At 39.9% G+C, this 18,399-nt stretch overlaps 1 protein-coding gene across 2 annotated transcripts in view; it reads left to right on the forward strand.

Annotated features, from left to right (window-relative positions):
- Window positions 1–18,399, forward strand: part of slc35f1 (solute carrier family 35 member F1) — a 34,840-nt gene that overhangs the window by 7,545 nt on the left and 8,896 nt on the right. The window contains exons 2-4 of one of the 2 annotated variants that reach the window (XM_054761802.1): window positions 9,672–9,847; window positions 13,297–13,424; window positions 14,609–14,768. In XM_054761802.1, the coding sequence (XP_054617777.1) occupies window positions 9,672–9,847; window positions 13,297–13,424; window positions 14,609–14,768 (464 nt within the window). The remainder of the gene's footprint in view (window positions 1–9,671; window positions 9,848–13,296; window positions 13,425–14,608; window positions 14,769–18,399) is intronic. The other variant, XM_054761803.1, reaches the window with a different exon arrangement.

The following is an 18,399-nucleotide window of genomic DNA, read 5'->3' on the forward strand; positions in this document are numbered from 1 at the left end:
AGTTTGTTTAGAGTTGGAAATACATATATGATGTATGAACTGCACTGTTGTTGATGTGTTCAGGTCAGAATAAAGTTAAAAAAGAGCGTCAGTCTCTGTGGGGAGCTACACTGTGCCGCTGTCTGTCGTCATAACAGAGAGCAGTGACTTACGCATTAAATACGTTAGAAAAAATGACACAGTACAAATATAGCTGAATATAGCAACTTCCGATCAATCAATGTCAATTTCAGACTTAAAATAATGTACCGATTTAAGCCCCACACATGTCCGGTTAAACCACGCCCGCTTCCGGTCTATACCCGCCCATGCCGAGTACACATACAGATACAGAGGTGTAGTCGCTCATCCCTATTATTTTGAACATGCATACAAGTTACATTGGAATACATCACATAGTACAATTCACAGTTCTACATGTCCAAAAAGGAGTAGGAAGAAGCAGATCTTATTCAATACTACCCCCCATTCTTTTCATATCATTTGCAATACATTTGTTCACTTCCTGTACTCCAAATGTACTCTTTGCCAGATTCTATACATAGCAAAATGATAAGGTGGTATAACAATGTAATAAATAATCTTGATAAATGATACTAATGATACTACTAGGTTAATAGCTGACAGAAACATACAGTAGTTGGATAATGAGTGACCAGATAGCTACGGTACTTTATTTATCTCCAAGAGATACAGAGTAGACAATGTGCTCGCAAGGAAAACTAAATAAATAAATAATTATAATAAGTCAAATGTAAAAAATAATAAGAGTTAGTAGTCAGCGTAAGAGTGATTAGACATAGCATCATATCGACATTGCGGTTCAGGACTCTTCTTCCTTGCATTTTCCACACATCAGCAGCTTGTACTGTCTTGTACTTGTACTGTCTTGTACTTGTACTTGTACTAGTGCATTGTTTGAGTTCCTTACTCAAGCCGTTCCATCATTTGATTCCACATACTGAAATGCTGGAGGTTTTAAGCGTTGTTCTCGCGTATAAGTGTTTTAAGTTTAATTTTTCCCTAAGGTCATATTTTTCCTCTCTTGTTAAGAAGAATTGGATGTCATTTTCGGGTAGCAGATTGTTGTGTGATCTTTTTCGTAGCACGGTTAGCGAGTGAAGTGTACTTTTATAGTTATTTCCCCATATCTCCACACAATAAGTTAGATATGGTAATACCAGAGAACAATAGAGTATGGAGTGGTTTTTGGTCCAAAAAAAAATTTAGCTTCAGTCCTGAGGTATTTCTTGCCACTTTATGTTGTATATTTTTTATGTGAGATTTCCAGCTCATATTTTCATCTATTATGACCCCGAGGAATGTACTTTCATTCACCCTTTCAATGTCCACACCATCAATTTGCATTTGTCCATAAGTATGCTTCATGCTACTACCAACTAGCATTATCTTAGGTTTACTTAGCTTCAAGGATAGCCAGTTTTTATCAAACCATCTTTAAAGTTTAGTCTGTTAATCTGTGACTTTTCCAATTAGCTACTGTGTGCTTTCACCGTAACAAAATGCAGTAGTATCTTCTGCAAGTAATACTAGCTTAAGGTCTTTTGTAACTTTACAGATGTCATTAATGTATAGGTTGAACAGTTTTGGTCCCTGTATTGACCCCTGGGGTACACCGCGCGATATATTTAAACTAGCAGATGTGTCCTAGCTTCACGTATTGCTTCCTGTTTGCTAGGTAGCTTTTTATCCAGCTCAAAAGTAACCCTCTTATTCCATACCTTCCTAATTGTGCAATTAGGATATTGCGATTAATTGTATCGAAGGCTTTTGTCAAATCTATAAATACTGCAGCTGCGTGCTTTTTGCAGTCTATAGCGTTGGCGATTTCCTCAGTAATAGAATTAAATAGAAGTTGAAACGTTGGCTCTGTATTCGTAGTGGCTGTCTGTGAGTAATTAATTCTTATTAATGAATTTGTCCAACCTTTTGTTGAATAGCTTTTCAAGGTTTTTTGGAAAATTGTGGTCATAAGGACACTGCTGAGGAACATGGAGTTGGAATTGTGGTCTATAGTTTCATTCCATTCCTCCACTGACGAGAAATGTGGGATCTTTTCTTCCAGTTTCTGTCCAGGTTCTATCAGGTTTTTTTTTTTTTTTTTTTGTTAAAAAAAAAAAAGTTTTGTTCTTTATTCATATTTATTTATTTATTGATTAATTAATTAATTCATTAATTCTTCTTCTTCTTCTTCTTCTTCTTCTTCTTCTTCTTATTATTATTATATATACAGTCAAACTTGTCTATAGCGGCCACTAGAGGGAGTCTGCAAAAGTGGCCGCTATAGAGAGGTGGCCTCTATAGACAGGTTGGCGTCCAGTTTGAATGTTGACCAGTAGAGAAAAAAAAAGAAAAAAAAAGGGAAAAAATAATAATGTTGACCAGTAGAGGGTACTGCGGACTGCGGATAAAATATTATATATTATCATGGATATTATCATGGTTCATGGTTCATGGTTCATAGTTTTAATCCTGAACATGCATGAGTCAAACAGTAGCACATCACATAGTACAATTCACAATTTTGCATGTCCAAAAAGGAGTAGGAAGAAGCAAAGCTTATTTAATCCTACCCCTCATCAGTTTCACATCAGTTGCAATACATTTATTCACCTCTTGTTCTTCCAAGTGTACTTTGTAGGTCTACATGACAATGTAGTGCAATCATAGCCAAGGTTTTTACTTACTAAAAGGAAGCTAGAGGCTTAATAATAACTGATAGAATATATCCACGACCCACAGAACAAAGCTGTGCTAGTAATGTCTTACGCTTGTTTTTAATATTTTACTTTTTATACGGCAGAGTGTCATTACAGCTTTAGTTCATCGGGAAGTGACGGTGGGCGTCCCGAGCAGGAGAGCTAGGCTCAGTGCTAGCTGTGAGTTTGGAGAGAGTTGGGAAGTGTATTTATGTTGGCGTGGATGTAAAGTTCTGCAGTGTTCTCCGCTGTTAAAAGCCATTAAAGTGCATCGGCGACGTGAGTCTCTCCTTCCCCACAACAAGCGGCATTACAGTATTACACATTGTGCACATTGTCTCACACCAGGAAATAAACGGTGTCACTTGTTACAGGCATTGCCTGGACAGCTATGTAGTGGGGCTTGTTTAACCTTTGCCTTGTGGGCAAGCAGGAAGGAGAGATGCTGAGAGACGTGTGTGTGTTCTGAGCTGCTCTCTGGTGGCCGCGTTCAATAAATAAAGTTGGCAGAAGCAACAGGAGAAGTTTCCTTCTTTGCTTCGGCGCTGAATAACACTGACAAGTTAACAGACTAGTAGCGAACGGAAAAGAAGACGGCTTTGTTTGTGTTGAATACAGAAGATGAGGACTTTGATGGATTTGTGGATGAGGATTGATGAAAAATAACGTGAGTACATTCTAAAATACTTCAATTAAGTACAACCGAACTCAGTTTTGCTCCCGCTGCCGCATGCATGCTAGCGTATGTTTTTTTTTTATTGTAGCGTCGCTGGGAGCACGTCCTGTTCCCAGCCTAATTTGCGGTAATGTTTTGGTGCAAATGCTCTTAAAGTTACATGTTTGACCAGGAAATAGCAAGCTCAAAAGAAGATGGCTTTTTTATGTGGAACAACTGACAGTTTGTGTGGATCTTGTGAATGATTGTGACTGAGCTAGGACTCAGTAATTAAAGTCTACACACGACGCCTTCATTGATTGAAAAACAAAACTTTTTCGTGCATGAAGCTTCTACTTGAGTCGGTAATTTGGCTGCTATATGTGGTCAGATATTGACCAAGGGATACAAAATGGGTGGCCGCTGGCCGCGTTGGACAGGTGACTGCTATACACAGGGTCTATAACATGTAAATTTGCTGCGGGGGATTTTTCAGTGGCTGCTATAGGCAGGTGGCCGTTCTATAAAGGTGGCCGCTAAGACAGGTTTGACTTATTGTTATCTATTATGTATTATTATCTATTATGTATTATTATGTATTATTCTGACTATCACAGAAAACATGACATGGAATGCAGGAAGTCAACAACATGTACTGTACTAGATGTAGAATGGATGGGGGGGTAGGATTAAATAAGCTTTGCTTCTTCCTACTCCTTTTGGACATGTGGAACTGTCAAAGAATGATTCATGAGATGTATTCCATTGTAACCTTCATGTTCAAATAAACTAAACCAAACCAAACCAACATTTACCAAGTAGTTTTCAACTACCTCGTTCATATCATTATTAGCATTTCCATCTGTGAAATACGGAGAGTAATCTGCTATCTTGTACCATTCCTGCTAACACTGTTTAGAATGCCCCATGTTGCTCTAATGTTTTTTATTCCTGTCGAGTGATTGAATATAATATTCTTTTTTACACACTCTCAAAATGTTTTTTAACTTCTTTTTATCTATCTTATAAGTTTTTTTTCTGCTTTTATAGTTTTTTGAATTATAAATCCCCCATTTAATGTGTTTTCCTTCTTACAGGCTTTTTGCAAACCCTTTTATCATCCACGTCATCCACGGCTGATTGCTCATCTTTTGCTTATTAGACATTTCTCAATGGACAGTGCTTATCAAACAACTTCATGTAAATATTTAAAACCTTTTCATACGCTTCATCCACATCCTTTTCACTGTACACACGCTCCCATCTTTGTTCAGCAAGATCTTTCTTAAAAGCACTGATGCTTGATGTCTTTGAAAGATCCTTTTGTCTTCCATCCTTCTCTTGTCTTTTTATCGTTTACATTGTAAACACTGGAAGACGGTTACTGATGTCGTTAATTAAAAGACCGCTAGTTGTGTTGTTGTCCAAATCGTCAGTGAATATATTATCAATTAGCGTGGCACTCGGTCTGTTATTCTTCTTGGTCTGACATGGACTCAAACTGTGTTCTATATAAACAACTTATTAATACATTTTTGCTAGTTTTCTTGACAGATTTCAATGGTTATGCATTCCAGAATGTTATCAATTGCAACTGACATGTTCTTTACCATCCATCCAAGTTTCTGAGACTACGATTACTTTGAAGGGTTCCTTGGATTGATTCACATATTGTCTGATGTTGTTGTAGTTTGGGTACAAACTTCTGCTGTTTTTGACAACTTATTGCAGATATTGAGGTTATTATTGTATTCTTCCTCCATTTAGTAACAGCATCAGGTCATTTCTGATGGGAGAAAAAAAGTTTGCCTCCGGATCTCTGTCTTTAGTTCCAGTTGTTTGTGGTCTGGAAAGCGAAACGTTTCCAATTGTAGGTGTTCTTGTCCTGCAAACTTTTGTGTTGTGTTTTGAATGCCATTAAATGTAAATAAATGGGTTCCTAAATACAGTGCTTCTGGCTGATCCGTCCCTTGTGACATGTTGATGATGTTGTCAAATGATAATGAATGTGATCCTTCCCTCTGGATGGTTCTTGTTTATGAGTTGTTTTCCTTTTCCATGTTGTCTTGTTGATATGATCGTTAGTTTTTTTCAAGGTTCTCGATGTGTTTGACCACAAGCACTCTGGCCTCTGGTCCTCCATTTAACTTGATGCCAACTGCCTTGGATCTTTCTTGGCAATTTCAGCACTGCGTTTTGTCAGATGCTCGTTCATATAGACCAGGGGTCGGGAACCTTTTTGGCAAAGAGAGCCATGAAAGCCACATATTTAAAAATGTATTTCCGTGAGAGCCATATCATGTTTCAACACCGAATACAACCAAATGTGTGTATATTTAAGGAAGACCAACAATTTTAGAATTTAATAAGTCTCTGAATTTATTCTTTTTATAAAAATGTTATATTGAAGCTAACCAATAATAAATACATTACTTTTTACCATTAATGCAACTTCTGCTGCTGCATGGTTTTGCGCGCTACTCCGTATCTTTCTTTCCATTTTTCGTCAAAAGGGTTGTCTCTGCACAATTAGCTAGCTGAAGGATTAAAGGAGGGACGACCCCAATAATCAAGTTTTGGTGTCTGACAAAAAAAATGGGAAGGACAGCTGGCATTGCGCTACAAAATCAAATGGATTAAATTCATTAGAATGCATATTTTAAATGTTATTTTTAACACTGATTTCTGTCATGTTTTACTTTAAAATGTCAGGAAAACAAATTGAAATAAAACACATTTTATGGTGTTAAGAAATGTCTGAGAGCCAGATGCAGTCATCTAAAGAGCCACATCTGGCTCCCGAGCCATAGGTTCCCTACCCCTGATATAGACGTTTGTTCCTCTCAGCCTCTTACCCTGTTTCAGATTTCACAATCACATTGTTCATTTGTGCATTCTGGTCCATGTAATCAATCGTGTTCTTCAGCTGCTCAATGATTTTCTCTTTTGCGTCTTTATCTTCTTTGAGAGCGGCACTCAAGGCGGGACTATTATCCTGTAATAACTCGATTTCATTGCGCTGCTCGCTATTTTCTCCCCTCGGGTGTTTAACTTCCTCCCTCAAGTGTTGAATGTCCACTTTCATGGTTCCGATGTATTGTTCCAGGTTATCCAGCCTCTGTAGTTCCTTTCATTATCTTCCATTTTGTGTAGTACTTCTCCCGTGCTCCTTTCATTATATTCTAGGGGTGTAACGATTCATTCACGGCATCGATTTATATTCCTACGTTTCAACGACATGAATCTAGGTTCTCAAGTTTCCATTCAGAACGACCTATATATTAATGAAACATCGTTTAAAAGGTAATCAATCGATTGAAACCGTACTAGGAAATGAAGCATTGGATTTAAGCACGGCAGGCTTTATATTAGTCCTTTTAAAGATAAAGATGTTAAATATTACAGTCAGCCTGTTGGTGATGTCATTGTCTTCCGGGTATGTGGTGGTCATGGGAGTTGTAGTTGACATGTGAAATACAGTTGATTCGCTTCTATCTATCATCTATTGGTTAGTTTGTGCACTTTATTCAGTACTCATGTGGCCTTATTTGAAACTCCTTTTAAGTGACATTTATGAGGACAATATGCAAAGTAAGGTCGTTTAATACACCTCTGGACGGTAGTTTACGGTGCAGTAGCAGTGACACTTAAAGACGTCATCATCCAGCGCGGCCTGTCCACGTCAAAACACATATGTTGGAATGTTACAAATACAATCCTCGTATTTTAGCCATGCGAAAATCTAACGCTGTACGTGCACGCTCGACTAGGAGAGTCCGTGGGGACGTCCGTAAAAATGCATTTTTGTCATATAATAGCGGATGTATTTTCATTCGTGTCCAACTTTAAGCCTTTCAAACTCATGGATCGGAGCTTCAGGCGAATATTAGAGGTATGTAGGGTATAAATCCACTTAAATATTTATCTGAGGTATCAAATTAAAGTTCAAGTCATGTTTTATCAGACAGAATTAATTAATTCAACTAGCTGCTGCACCGTTTCAAATGGCTGCTCTGATCAGGAGGATTATCAGCCCAAAAAAAGCCGCTGCTTCCAACAGCAGTACAGGTGAGAAAGTTTCAACACCTAATTGAAGATGCCATACCACATTCATTTGCTGAGGAATTTGCGTAATGTCCCTCATTGGGTGCAAAGTGCAGGTTTGGATTGCACTATTTAAAGTAAATCATCCATCATGGCAAGCTATACCACCCTCTGTTCATACTCATTATTGAATTTTTAACTCATTTTTTGTACTTATATATCATTTGTTCTTAAATATGTCAGCATTATTAATAATTTATGCCTGATTCCATTACCAAAAAAACAAAAACGGGAGTCTAGTAAGTGCACTGTAGAATATCCAGGTATTTATTTTACAGTCACACTGGTTGAATCTTTGGCTCAAAAGTTACTCAATCGATTTAAAGTTATTAAATCGTTTCAGATTGTATCATTTTAAATGAACCAATATTGTCCTTGAATCGTATCGGCAACCACGAATCGTGATACGAATCGAATCGTTATTAAAATGAGTCGTTACACCGCTATTATACTCCATTTTCCAGTCAATACTTTCCAAGATTTCCTGTTGTAGCTTTTTCATATTATTCACCGTTTCTTCATGCCGTTATAAGATAAGTGCTCCCCAGCTTCCTGGGTGACCCCATGTCTGCAAACAGCTCTGCTTCCCAGGGTGGCCATTCCGGGGTACTTCTACCTGAATATTATTATTACGAAATAGGGGCTCTTATTAAAATGTGTGAATGAGTGTGAAGATTGTAAGCGTGCTAATGACGTTTCGGTTTCATGGATACAACCACCCGAAGACACATTTTGTCCTTGCGTCAATAAAAGCAAACTGCGTGGAACTGTATAAGTGTATAATATTTTCCAAGCCTCGTCGCTTTGCATACCTTGTTAAATGTTGGTGTTTAGTTACATCAGCCGCAGCAGTTTAGTGAAAAAAACCTTCTTTAATGTCCAAGTGGAAACACATTTTTCTATATTTGTATTAAGTAAATGGTTGCATTAATCGTAATTATACTAAAGGAGCAGAGACTGGAACTCCGAGACCTGTAATGTGTAGGTAATGTATTCATGTAATGTAATGTAAAGGTAATCTCCTTTTCACCGCCTGTGACACTGCAGCCACTTTAAAGCGGGTGAATACTTGAATATTTTACATGTCTTTTCAAGACACATGCACACGCGCATTGTGCGTGTGTGTGTGTGTTTTGGCGGGGGGTTGACAAAACATGTTTTTGGTTTTTGTATTAAAACAATATATAAATACAGTGAAACCTCAGTCTTGATTATTAATTTGTTCCATAAGTTCTGCGGAAAACCGAACTGAAGGAAAACTGACTCCGTGTGTAAGTCCAATGAATCGGTCGAGACACGCAGGAGCAATATTTTATAGAATAATTATAGTTTTACATGCAGAAATCAATTTGAAATAATTGAAAATGAGGCATAAAATGAATAAATGTACATTTAACATCCCTTTTACCTTTACTGAAGACTCTTGTTGTGAAGACGGTGAGGAGCGGAGAGGGAAGAGGGGTTGCACACCTACAAAAACTTCTCAACATCTTTCATTTTTTGCGTTTTGTTAACACCTTTACTCCTTTCACTACATTAGCTTCCTTCATTTGTTCTTTCTACAACAGGATGGAACTTAATTGTTGATTATCGTTGAAAACCGACCAGTTTTTGTAATGTTCTCATTTGAGTTTGCCTTACGGGACACGTTAGTATTATGAGATTTGGTGTTGGGTGTGTGATCCAAGATGGCTGAATAAACAAGCAATGTCGGGAGCATAGCGGCTGAAATGAGTTTTCTTCGTAGGGTAGCGGGACTCACCCTAAGAGACAGGGTGAGGAGCTCGGTTATCCGGGAGGAGCTCAGAGTAGAGCCGCTGCTCCTTCACATCGAGAGGAGCCAGCTGAGGTGGCTCAGGCATCTAGTCGGGGAGGTGGAGGTGGTCGGGGACCGGGAAGTCTGGGCTTCCCTACTGAGACTGCTGCCCCCGCGACCCGGACCCGGATAAGCGGAGGAAAATGGAATGGAATGGAATGTTGGGAGCATCATCCGCATCTTTATCAATTTCTCAAGGTCCCAAAATAACACACAACACTTTACTACGCACGGTATTGTACCACAACCGCGACAGTGTACGGGAAACCAGGCAACATTTTTGTCGAAAACCAAATCCTACGAAAACAGGGGACTGTGTAAATGTAAATCTATGAGCTAACATGCGTTGCAGTAATAATGCACGTGTTCCCTGCAGAGACCTGCTGGTGACTTTGGCCTTGGGTCAAGTACTGTCCTTGTTGATCTGTGCCATCGGCCTGACCAGCAAGTACCTGGCTGATGACTTCCACGCCAACACACCCGTCTTCCAGAGCTTTCTCAACTACATCCTCCTCTTCCTGGTCTACACCACCACACTGGCAGTCAGGCAAGGTACACACATAATGACAAACACACATCATCTGCAGGCGTCCCTTACAATATCGCGGTTTGATTATCACTCCCTCCTATATTGTGTTTTTTCAGAAATTAGTTAATAAATGATTGCTGTTTTGTGGTAGACTATGGTCTATTATTAGTCAAAACACATTGAAATACAAGTGATATGTAGTATTCTGGTCACTAGGTGGCAATAATGACACAAATTATTGAGACATTACCTTATATGACATTACCTTAACACTGCATGAAGTCATGAAGTCAGGCCACGGCATGTCTGACATGATAGAGTGAAAAAAGGTTTTCTTCCCACTCTGTGTGGAAGTGGTAAGTTTTTGACTTCTTAAGTTTAGAAGAAATACATTCGAGGCTAACTGGTTAGCTCACTAGCTTGTTAGCTCGCTAGCTAGCGGTTGTCTTGAGTCCCTTTAGCATAAGAGTTACGCAATGTGTTGTAAACAATGAATAATAGGAGTGTAAAGGTGACTATAGGCGATTTATCTCATGTCTGCAGGGCTCTAATGCTAAAAATCATATTTAGAAAGTCATACACAGGTTTTCTGTGCTTTAACTACGAAAATATTGTGTTTATTAACATTGAATCCTATATCAATGTCGCGAAATTCATTTATCGCGGTCGGGTCTGGAACCAATTAATCGCTATAAACGAAGGATGACTGTACTCTACACTTACTGTATATCTCAATACAGTAATACAATCTCCTTTACTTCAGAACTACTACTAGTCGTTTAAATACTGTGCTGCTCGTGAGTCAGTGAGGAAACTGTAGCTCTTTCTTTGGCAGGAGCCAATCACGAGCTGTAAGGGAACTGACGATGAGCTTGTCAACCCATCTGAAATCGCAGGAGGCAGGAGGTTACTCAATGTAACAGTCTGACTCACTGTGTCATCGCAAAAATTGTCACACAGCAACTTAACACTCAAAGGTAGGTAAGAAATATACAAGACAAGTACCAATACGAGTTGAGAATAAAAAAACGACAACTATGTTAACGTCTTCCCATCATGCATTGCTTCCCAGCAAAGTAGTTCATTAGCCAAGGCTGCCGGGGCGGCGCAATGATTCATTCAGCTACCTGTGTCCGCCAGAGGGAGCCTCCCATGATGAGAAGAACTTTAAATAGTTTTGGGGTTTTTTAATTCTAAACTCGTATTGGTACTTGTCTTGCATATTTCCCAACTACCTTTTGAGTGTTAAGTTGCTGTTTGATGATTTTAGGGTTCGTTCTAAGATGACACTGTGAGTCAGACTGTCATATTGAGTAATGACCTCCTGCGATTTCCGATGGGTTGATAAGCTTGTTGTGAGTTTTTTTCATAGCTCATGATTGGCTCCTGTCAAATAAAGAGCAACCTGGTCCTCACGGCCACAGTATTCCATTTTATGATGTGGACATGTGGGGCTTATAGTCAGGTGCGGCGTATATATGTACAAATCTGTTTTTCTCTCTAAATTTAGTGGGTGCGGCTGAAATACCGGTGTGTCTTATACAACAGAAATAACGATAATCCGTTCCAGAAAGCCAAACACCAAACATGTTTTTATTGTTTTTCGGGCTGTCAAAAAAAATGTGTTAACGGTGATTACTAATTTATTTAATTAATAGCGTTACATTTTTTTGTGTAATTAACGCATGTGCACCAGAGAAAGCACAGTTCTCTGTTGTGACGGCAGACGGAGCGTCCCCACACAGTCACAAAGAGTCTGACGCTGTTTTATAACTTCATTCTGACCTGAACACATCAACAGCAGCAATTCCATCAACATATATTGTATGTATAGCCAACCCACACACATCTCTAGTCCATTCATCCTGGGAACGACACTTTCTCGTTGTCATTACAAGATTGCGAGATGCATTCAGAAACACTCCGAACATAAAAAAACGGCTTTATAATGCGTGTGTGTGTGTGTGTGTGTGTGTGCGCGCGCGTGTGTGTGTGTAAATAAACAGGACAATAAACAAAATCATGAAGTGGATATTTTTCATTCGGATGTACAATTGTTACATTTAAGTATGCTGGATATACACTGAAAACAAGTAAGTGATGTCTTTGAACGCAACCCCTCATAGCTCATAATAACACGGTTTAAAGTGTGAATGTTCTGCTACTATTAAAGAGACTAGTGTTAGACAAATGGATTTTTAGACACGTGTGGTATCTTTTAGCTTGATTGACATATTCAGTTGATTTGGAGCTGTTAATGCATACAAATATATATAATCCTGTCCTGTCATTTATGTGTCTGTTAATCACATACAGTAAAAATGGGCATATTTCAGACATAGTTGCTAATGGTAATTAATCATGATTAATTAATCAGATTTAAAAAAAAAAATTTACCATTTGACGGCCCTGACTGTTTTACAATTGTAGTTTTACATGCATAAAACAATTTGAAATGCATAGAAATACCTCATTTATGGCGGTTAACTGGTTCCGAATGGATTCCTTATTGATAAATGGAATATTTTTGCAGTTAGAGCATAGAAAACCTGTTTACAACCTTCTAAATATGCTTTGTTAACATTGTTAGAGCCCTCCAGACATGAAATAACACCCCTATGGTCACCTTTACACTCCTATTACCCAATATAGTAGACATAATAAGAGAAAATAAGACATGTAAGCCTTGTGTTTGCTGTAAATGTATTCTGGTACTAGAGGAGCTGAGAAGGGGGTTCACAGTTCAGTTTTAAATTGGCGTGGGTTATGGCCACAAGAGTAGCCTTTGTTTTTATTAGGGATTATTTTGCCTGTTATTAGATGATTCAAACCTGCAATAAAAACCTGTTGTTCCGGCCATCAAGTCTGGTGCTTGTGTGTCTCACCTAACATTACAGTAACATTACTGACTCCTAATGTCGTATATTAGTATTTTACTTCATTTTCATGCTTGAAAATGCTTAATTTAGGCAGAAAATACGTAAAGTTTGCTTTACAAAAGTACAAAAATAACTCTACTTTATCAAAAATATGTGTGTGATGTGGAATATTTACTTTTAACAGGAGGATCATAATCTAGTACTTTTTTGCTATTGTCTGAATTTCACCTTTCCAGCGTGTCATCACTTTGGCATCATCCTCCCTTCTGTTTCTGTCTCTCTACGTGCTTGTGCAGTGTCTGTAAGCCCCGCCCCTCCTACTCCTGCTCAAGGCGGTCACGTGCTTGCCAAATTCCATGTGGTGTGAGCAGAAAAAGAAATAGAGGGGAGGAAAGCAAAAAGTGGTCTCTCAGAGCACCTCACCAACACACACTTCCTTCATCGTTCATCAGCTGTTTCCTTGTCATCAGGGGAATGTCGCACTCTCGTAGCCTAACCAATCCAAATCAAAGCTCATGAAAATTTGATTGTGAAAGCAAAAAGAACGTTGACGGAATGTATCTTCTACTTTGTTTTCCCGCTGGTCCCTCCAGGTGAAGGCAACTTGTTGGCCATCTTGAAGCAGCGCTGGTGGAAGTACATGATTCTTGGCTTCATTGACATCGAGGCCAACTACCTGATGCTAAAAGCTTACCAGTACACCACACTGTCCAGTGTTCAGGTATTTCCCTTATTGTCACATGCTGCTTTCTATTTCCACTTCTACGCCCTTTGATTGCAGCAAGATCCTCCATTGAGGCAGCACCCAGTCCATGTTCTTCTCTCCTCCATCACCCTGGCATAAGATCACATCATTCCCATGTGTGCTTTGCTCTAACTTCCCTGATCTAACATGTTTTTCTGTTCTGATCTGACATATCTCCTGTTACATGTGCATAGCATCATTTGCTCCTGGAAGGTTGTCAGTGATTCTTAACTATCGTCAATCTATCATCCCATAATTCCCTGTTTCCTGGGGCGCTTGCATGTCCTGGAATTGTTCCTCCGGTACAGGAGATTGTCTTGTGTGTTTTTTACAAAGCGATCCCTTGCTTAGCAATTGCATTGTAGCAGACTTGCCGACATGTATGCAGTTTTGTACTCAGTACACATTTTGACCCTTGAACACCCTTTTACACTTCGCTGCTCTCCAGGTATGCATTTTGTTGCATTTCGTTGGTTTCAGTTTCGAGCTCAGTCCCTGAAGCCTGGATAAATCTCCTATGCGAGCTCCTCTCTGTGTGGTTGACAGCCGTCCTGCAAAAACGCCTTCCCCTCCGATTCCAGATCAACATTTACAATAAAAATGAGCGTTGTAGCGCATGGGTTAGTTCCGGCTGCAATAACACTCCCGTTCTCTCTTTAATTACCATTGTTCATTGGCGACGAAGGAAGCGAACAAGCTCAATAGTCAACAAGAGTTGACGTCATGCCACATGCTTAACCCTGACCAAGAGTGTTAAAAGTAATGGTGCCCAAAGTGCGGCCTGGGGGCCATTTTCGGCCTGTGGCACATTGTAGAAATAAAATAAAACAAAAAAAAACAGCAAAAAATGGGTAAATTTAAGCAAAAGGCATAATGTAACAAGAAAAAGCTGGAATGTGGATATTAACAACTAATAATACAATAATACAACTAGTTTCTCAACTTCTTCACCAAAATGCCAGCACTTGCAACTTTCTTTGGCCCCATTTTGGCTTATTTTGCAGCCGTGATCAAAGAAAAGCAGAGACTTGAGTAATAAGAGTAAGTAAGAAGCCAAATATATACCACTTCCACACGTTATGGGAGAACTTTTTTTCAATCTTTCACTCTTATGAATGTTATTGTTTATTGTTATTTCTTGTCTGTTTGTCTCCTCTCAGCTGTTAGACTGCTTTGTGGTCCCAGTGGTTTTGCTGCTGTCCTGGTTCTTTCTGTTAGTGAGGTACAAGGCTGTGCACATTGTGGGCATGTTGCTGTGTCTGCTGGGGGTGGGCTGCATGGTGGGGGCTGACATCCTGCTTGGCCGCCAGCAGGGCCTCGGTGAGTATCTTACTGACTCCTAACTTACTCTTCTTTGCTTTGGCATTCAGTGACTTTATTTCATGTGCATGGCTAGACTTCATTAACAAAAATGTAGACTTCCTCCAAGGTCAAACAATGCTGTCTCTCAATTGGTGCACTTTAAAAGGCAGGACTCTGTCAGTACCCTGTTGTGCTGTCTGTCATGGTTAGGTACTGCAATGGTGGCGCTAGCGTTCCAGCCAGGACTGCTAATTGTTGATAGCGTCTCTGAGACTGTGTGTATGTGTATGTGTGTGCACACGACGCGCATGTGCCTGGATGGGTGATAGTCATTAATGCCACTCCATCATTTAGGGCCTAACCATGGAATTGTGAAGAATACAGTAATCCCTTGTTTATGGCAGTTAATTGGTTCCAGACCCGACAGTGATAAGTGAATTTCCCCCAAGTAGGATTCCTCATTTATAAATTGAATTTTTTCATAGTTAGAGCATAGAAAACCTGTTTACGACCTTCTAAATTCATTTTTTTTAACATTATTAGAGCCCTCTAGACATGAACTAACATCCCTATAGTCACCTTTACACTACTATTACCCAATATAGCACACATAATAAGAGAAAATAAGACATATAAGACATAAATAAGACTCGTGCTTGTGTGTGTTGTTTAAATGTGTTGTGGTGCAAGGGGAGCTGAGTGGGACAGGGTATACGAGAAGTGACGCTTGCCTTGGTTTCAGCCGCAACACGAGCCTGTGTTAGGAATTATTGTGCCTGTTGTAAGATCATTCAAACCTGCAATAAAAGCCTGTTGTTTCGGCGAAAAAGTCTGCTGCTTGTGTGTCTCACATAACATTACGGTAACATTACTGACACCTAGTGACCAGTAGAGGAAAAGGCTTCTTGAGACGTCGTCTGTACTTCTGTGAAGAAGGTGTCGGACGTTTCGCTCCTCATCCGAAGAGCTTCGTCAGCGAACTAATAAGTGCTGGTAGCTTAGGCCTTAAATACAGTAAGAGTGGGCGGAATTGGTGTGCCAACACCCTCCTCCTATTGGTTTGTTACACTAAGCCTGGGCGGAGTAGTGGTATAATCCTATCCTGTTATTAACACCTCCGATAAAAGGGAAGTGTCGCTCCCTGAATAGGGTATGAACGACTCTGATACTGGCTAGTTAGCATCTATTGTTCTGGCTCGGCCCTGCCTTCACCTCATTTGCAAGACTAAGAGCTGTGGGTTTTGGTCTCAGTAACCTGCTGAACACAGGGTCCAAATTAAACCTCAAACCACCATTCCGATTCAATGATGGGTTCTGTTGTTTGACAAAAATAGCTTCCTTTACTCCTCTTTCAAACCATCTGTTTTCTTTGGCCAAAATCTTTACCTCGCTGTCCTGAAAAGAGTGATTGGTAGCTTTCAGGTGTAGATGTACTGCTGATTGAGGACCACTAGCATTGTCCCTGCGATATTGATAAAGCCTTTTTTGGACTAGTTGGTATACCAAATACCAACTAGTGCTGAGGGAAAGAAAAAGTATTTGGTATTTGGTATTTGGTATACCAAATACCAACTAGTGCTGAGGGAAAGAAAAAGGAGACGCAACATGTTCAGAGAGCGCTCTCAACCTGTGGGTACCCACGGTGGGCTTTTAACAAATGCCAAAAGAAGAGAGTAGGGAAAGAAACCCAAAAGCCCACAGAAGCAAAAAGGAGAGGAGTGGTAGTCCCTTATGTAACGGGGGTCTCCGAAAAACTCCAGAGGATCTTATGGCAACACAAAATTCCTACCTATTTCAAACCAGTAAATACCCTGAGACAAAAATTAGTGCATCCTAAAGACAAGGCTCCAAACCAGAAACAGAGCAATGTGGTCTATTCCATCCACTGTAAAGATGAGGAATGCAAAGAGCACTACATTGGGGAAACTAAGCAAATGCTCCAAAAAAGGCTTTATCAACATCGCAGGGACAATGCTAGTGGTCCTCAATCAGCAGTACATCTACACCTGAAAGCTACCAATCACTCTTTTCAGGACAGTGAGGTAAAGATTTTGGCCAAAGAAAACAGATGGTTTGAAAGAGGAGTAAAGGAAGCTATTTTTGTCAAACAACAGAACCCATCATTGAATCGGAATGGTGGTTTGAGGTTTAATTTGGACCCTGTGTTCAGCAGGTTACTGAGACCAAAACCCACAGCTCTTAGTCTTGCAAATGAGGTGAAGGCAGGGCCGAGCCAGAACAATAGATGCTAACTAGCCAGTATCAGAGTCGTTCATACCCTATTCAGGGAGCGACACTTCCCTTTTATCGGAGGTGTTAATAACAGGATAGGATTATACCACTACTCCGCCCAGGCTTAGTGTAACGAACCAATAGGAGGAGGGTGTTGGCACACCAATTCCGCCCACTCTTACTGTATTTAAGGCCTAAGCTACCAGCACTTATTAGTTCGCTGACGAAGCTCTTCGGATGAGGAGCGAAACGTCCGACACCTTCTTCACAGAAGTACAGATGACGTCTCAAGAAGCCTTTTCCTCGATGGACAACTCCTGTACGACTGAGAGCCTACACAGACCCCTAGTGACCAGTATGTAAATACTACATATCATCACAATGTCTTTGAATGCAAACCAAGGCAATCAAGTTTATTTATATAGCACAATTTGTACACAAGGTAATTCAAAGTACTTTACAGAAATTAAGGTAAAATCAAGGGATGTCCGATAATATTATTATTGGCCCAATATTGGCATAAAAATGTAATATCCCTATAATGAAAGCCGATAATAAACATAATGCTGCATAAAGGCCTATGGGCTACCGTATTTTCCGACGCCCAAATGATGACCTCATCAGAAACGTGTAAATAACTGTGGGTGGCTAGTAGCAAGCTAGCTCGCTCCTTCCATTCCATCCATCCTTTTTTATGCCGCTTATCCTCACCAGTAGGAATGTTACAGTTCTCGGAAGTAAGCGACGGTAAAATCTGATACTGTGTATGCACACTCGAAAAGGAGAGTCCGTGAGGACATCTGTGTAAATGCTGCTTTTTCATACTAAAGGAAGCTAGAGGCTTAATAATAACTGATAACTGATAAAATACTTCAGTTAAGTACAACCGAACTCAGTTTTGCTCCCGCTGCCGCATGCATGCTAGTGTATGTTTTTTTTTTTATTGTAGCGTCGCTGGGAGCACGTCCTGTTCCCAGCCTACTTTGCGGTAATGTTTTGGTGCAAATGCTCTTAAAGTTACATGTTTGACCAGGAAATAGCAAGCTCAAAAGAAGACGGCTTTTTTATGTGGAACAACTGACAGTTTGTGTGGATCTTGTGAATGATTGTGACTGAGCTAGGACTCAGTAATGAAAGTCTACACACGACGCCTTCATTGATTGAAAAACAAAACTTTTTCGTGCATGAAGCTTCTACTTTAGTTGGTAATTTGGCCGCTATATGCAGTCAGATATTGACCAAAGGAGACAAAATGGGTGGCTGCTGGCTGCGTTGGACAGGTGACTGCTATACACAGGGTCTATAACATGTAAATTTGCTGGGGGGGATTTTTCAGTGGCTGCTATAGGCAGGTGGCCCTTCTATAAAGGTGGCCGCTAAGACAGGTTTGACTGTATTTCCTTTACGCGTCATCTTT

Source organism: Dunckerocampus dactyliophorus, chromosome 19 (assembly GCF_027744805.1).
Source record: "Dunckerocampus dactyliophorus isolate RoL2022-P2 chromosome 19, RoL_Ddac_1.1, whole genome shotgun sequence".
Lineage (NCBI taxonomy): Eukaryota > Metazoa > Chordata > Actinopteri > Syngnathiformes > Syngnathidae > Dunckerocampus > Dunckerocampus dactyliophorus.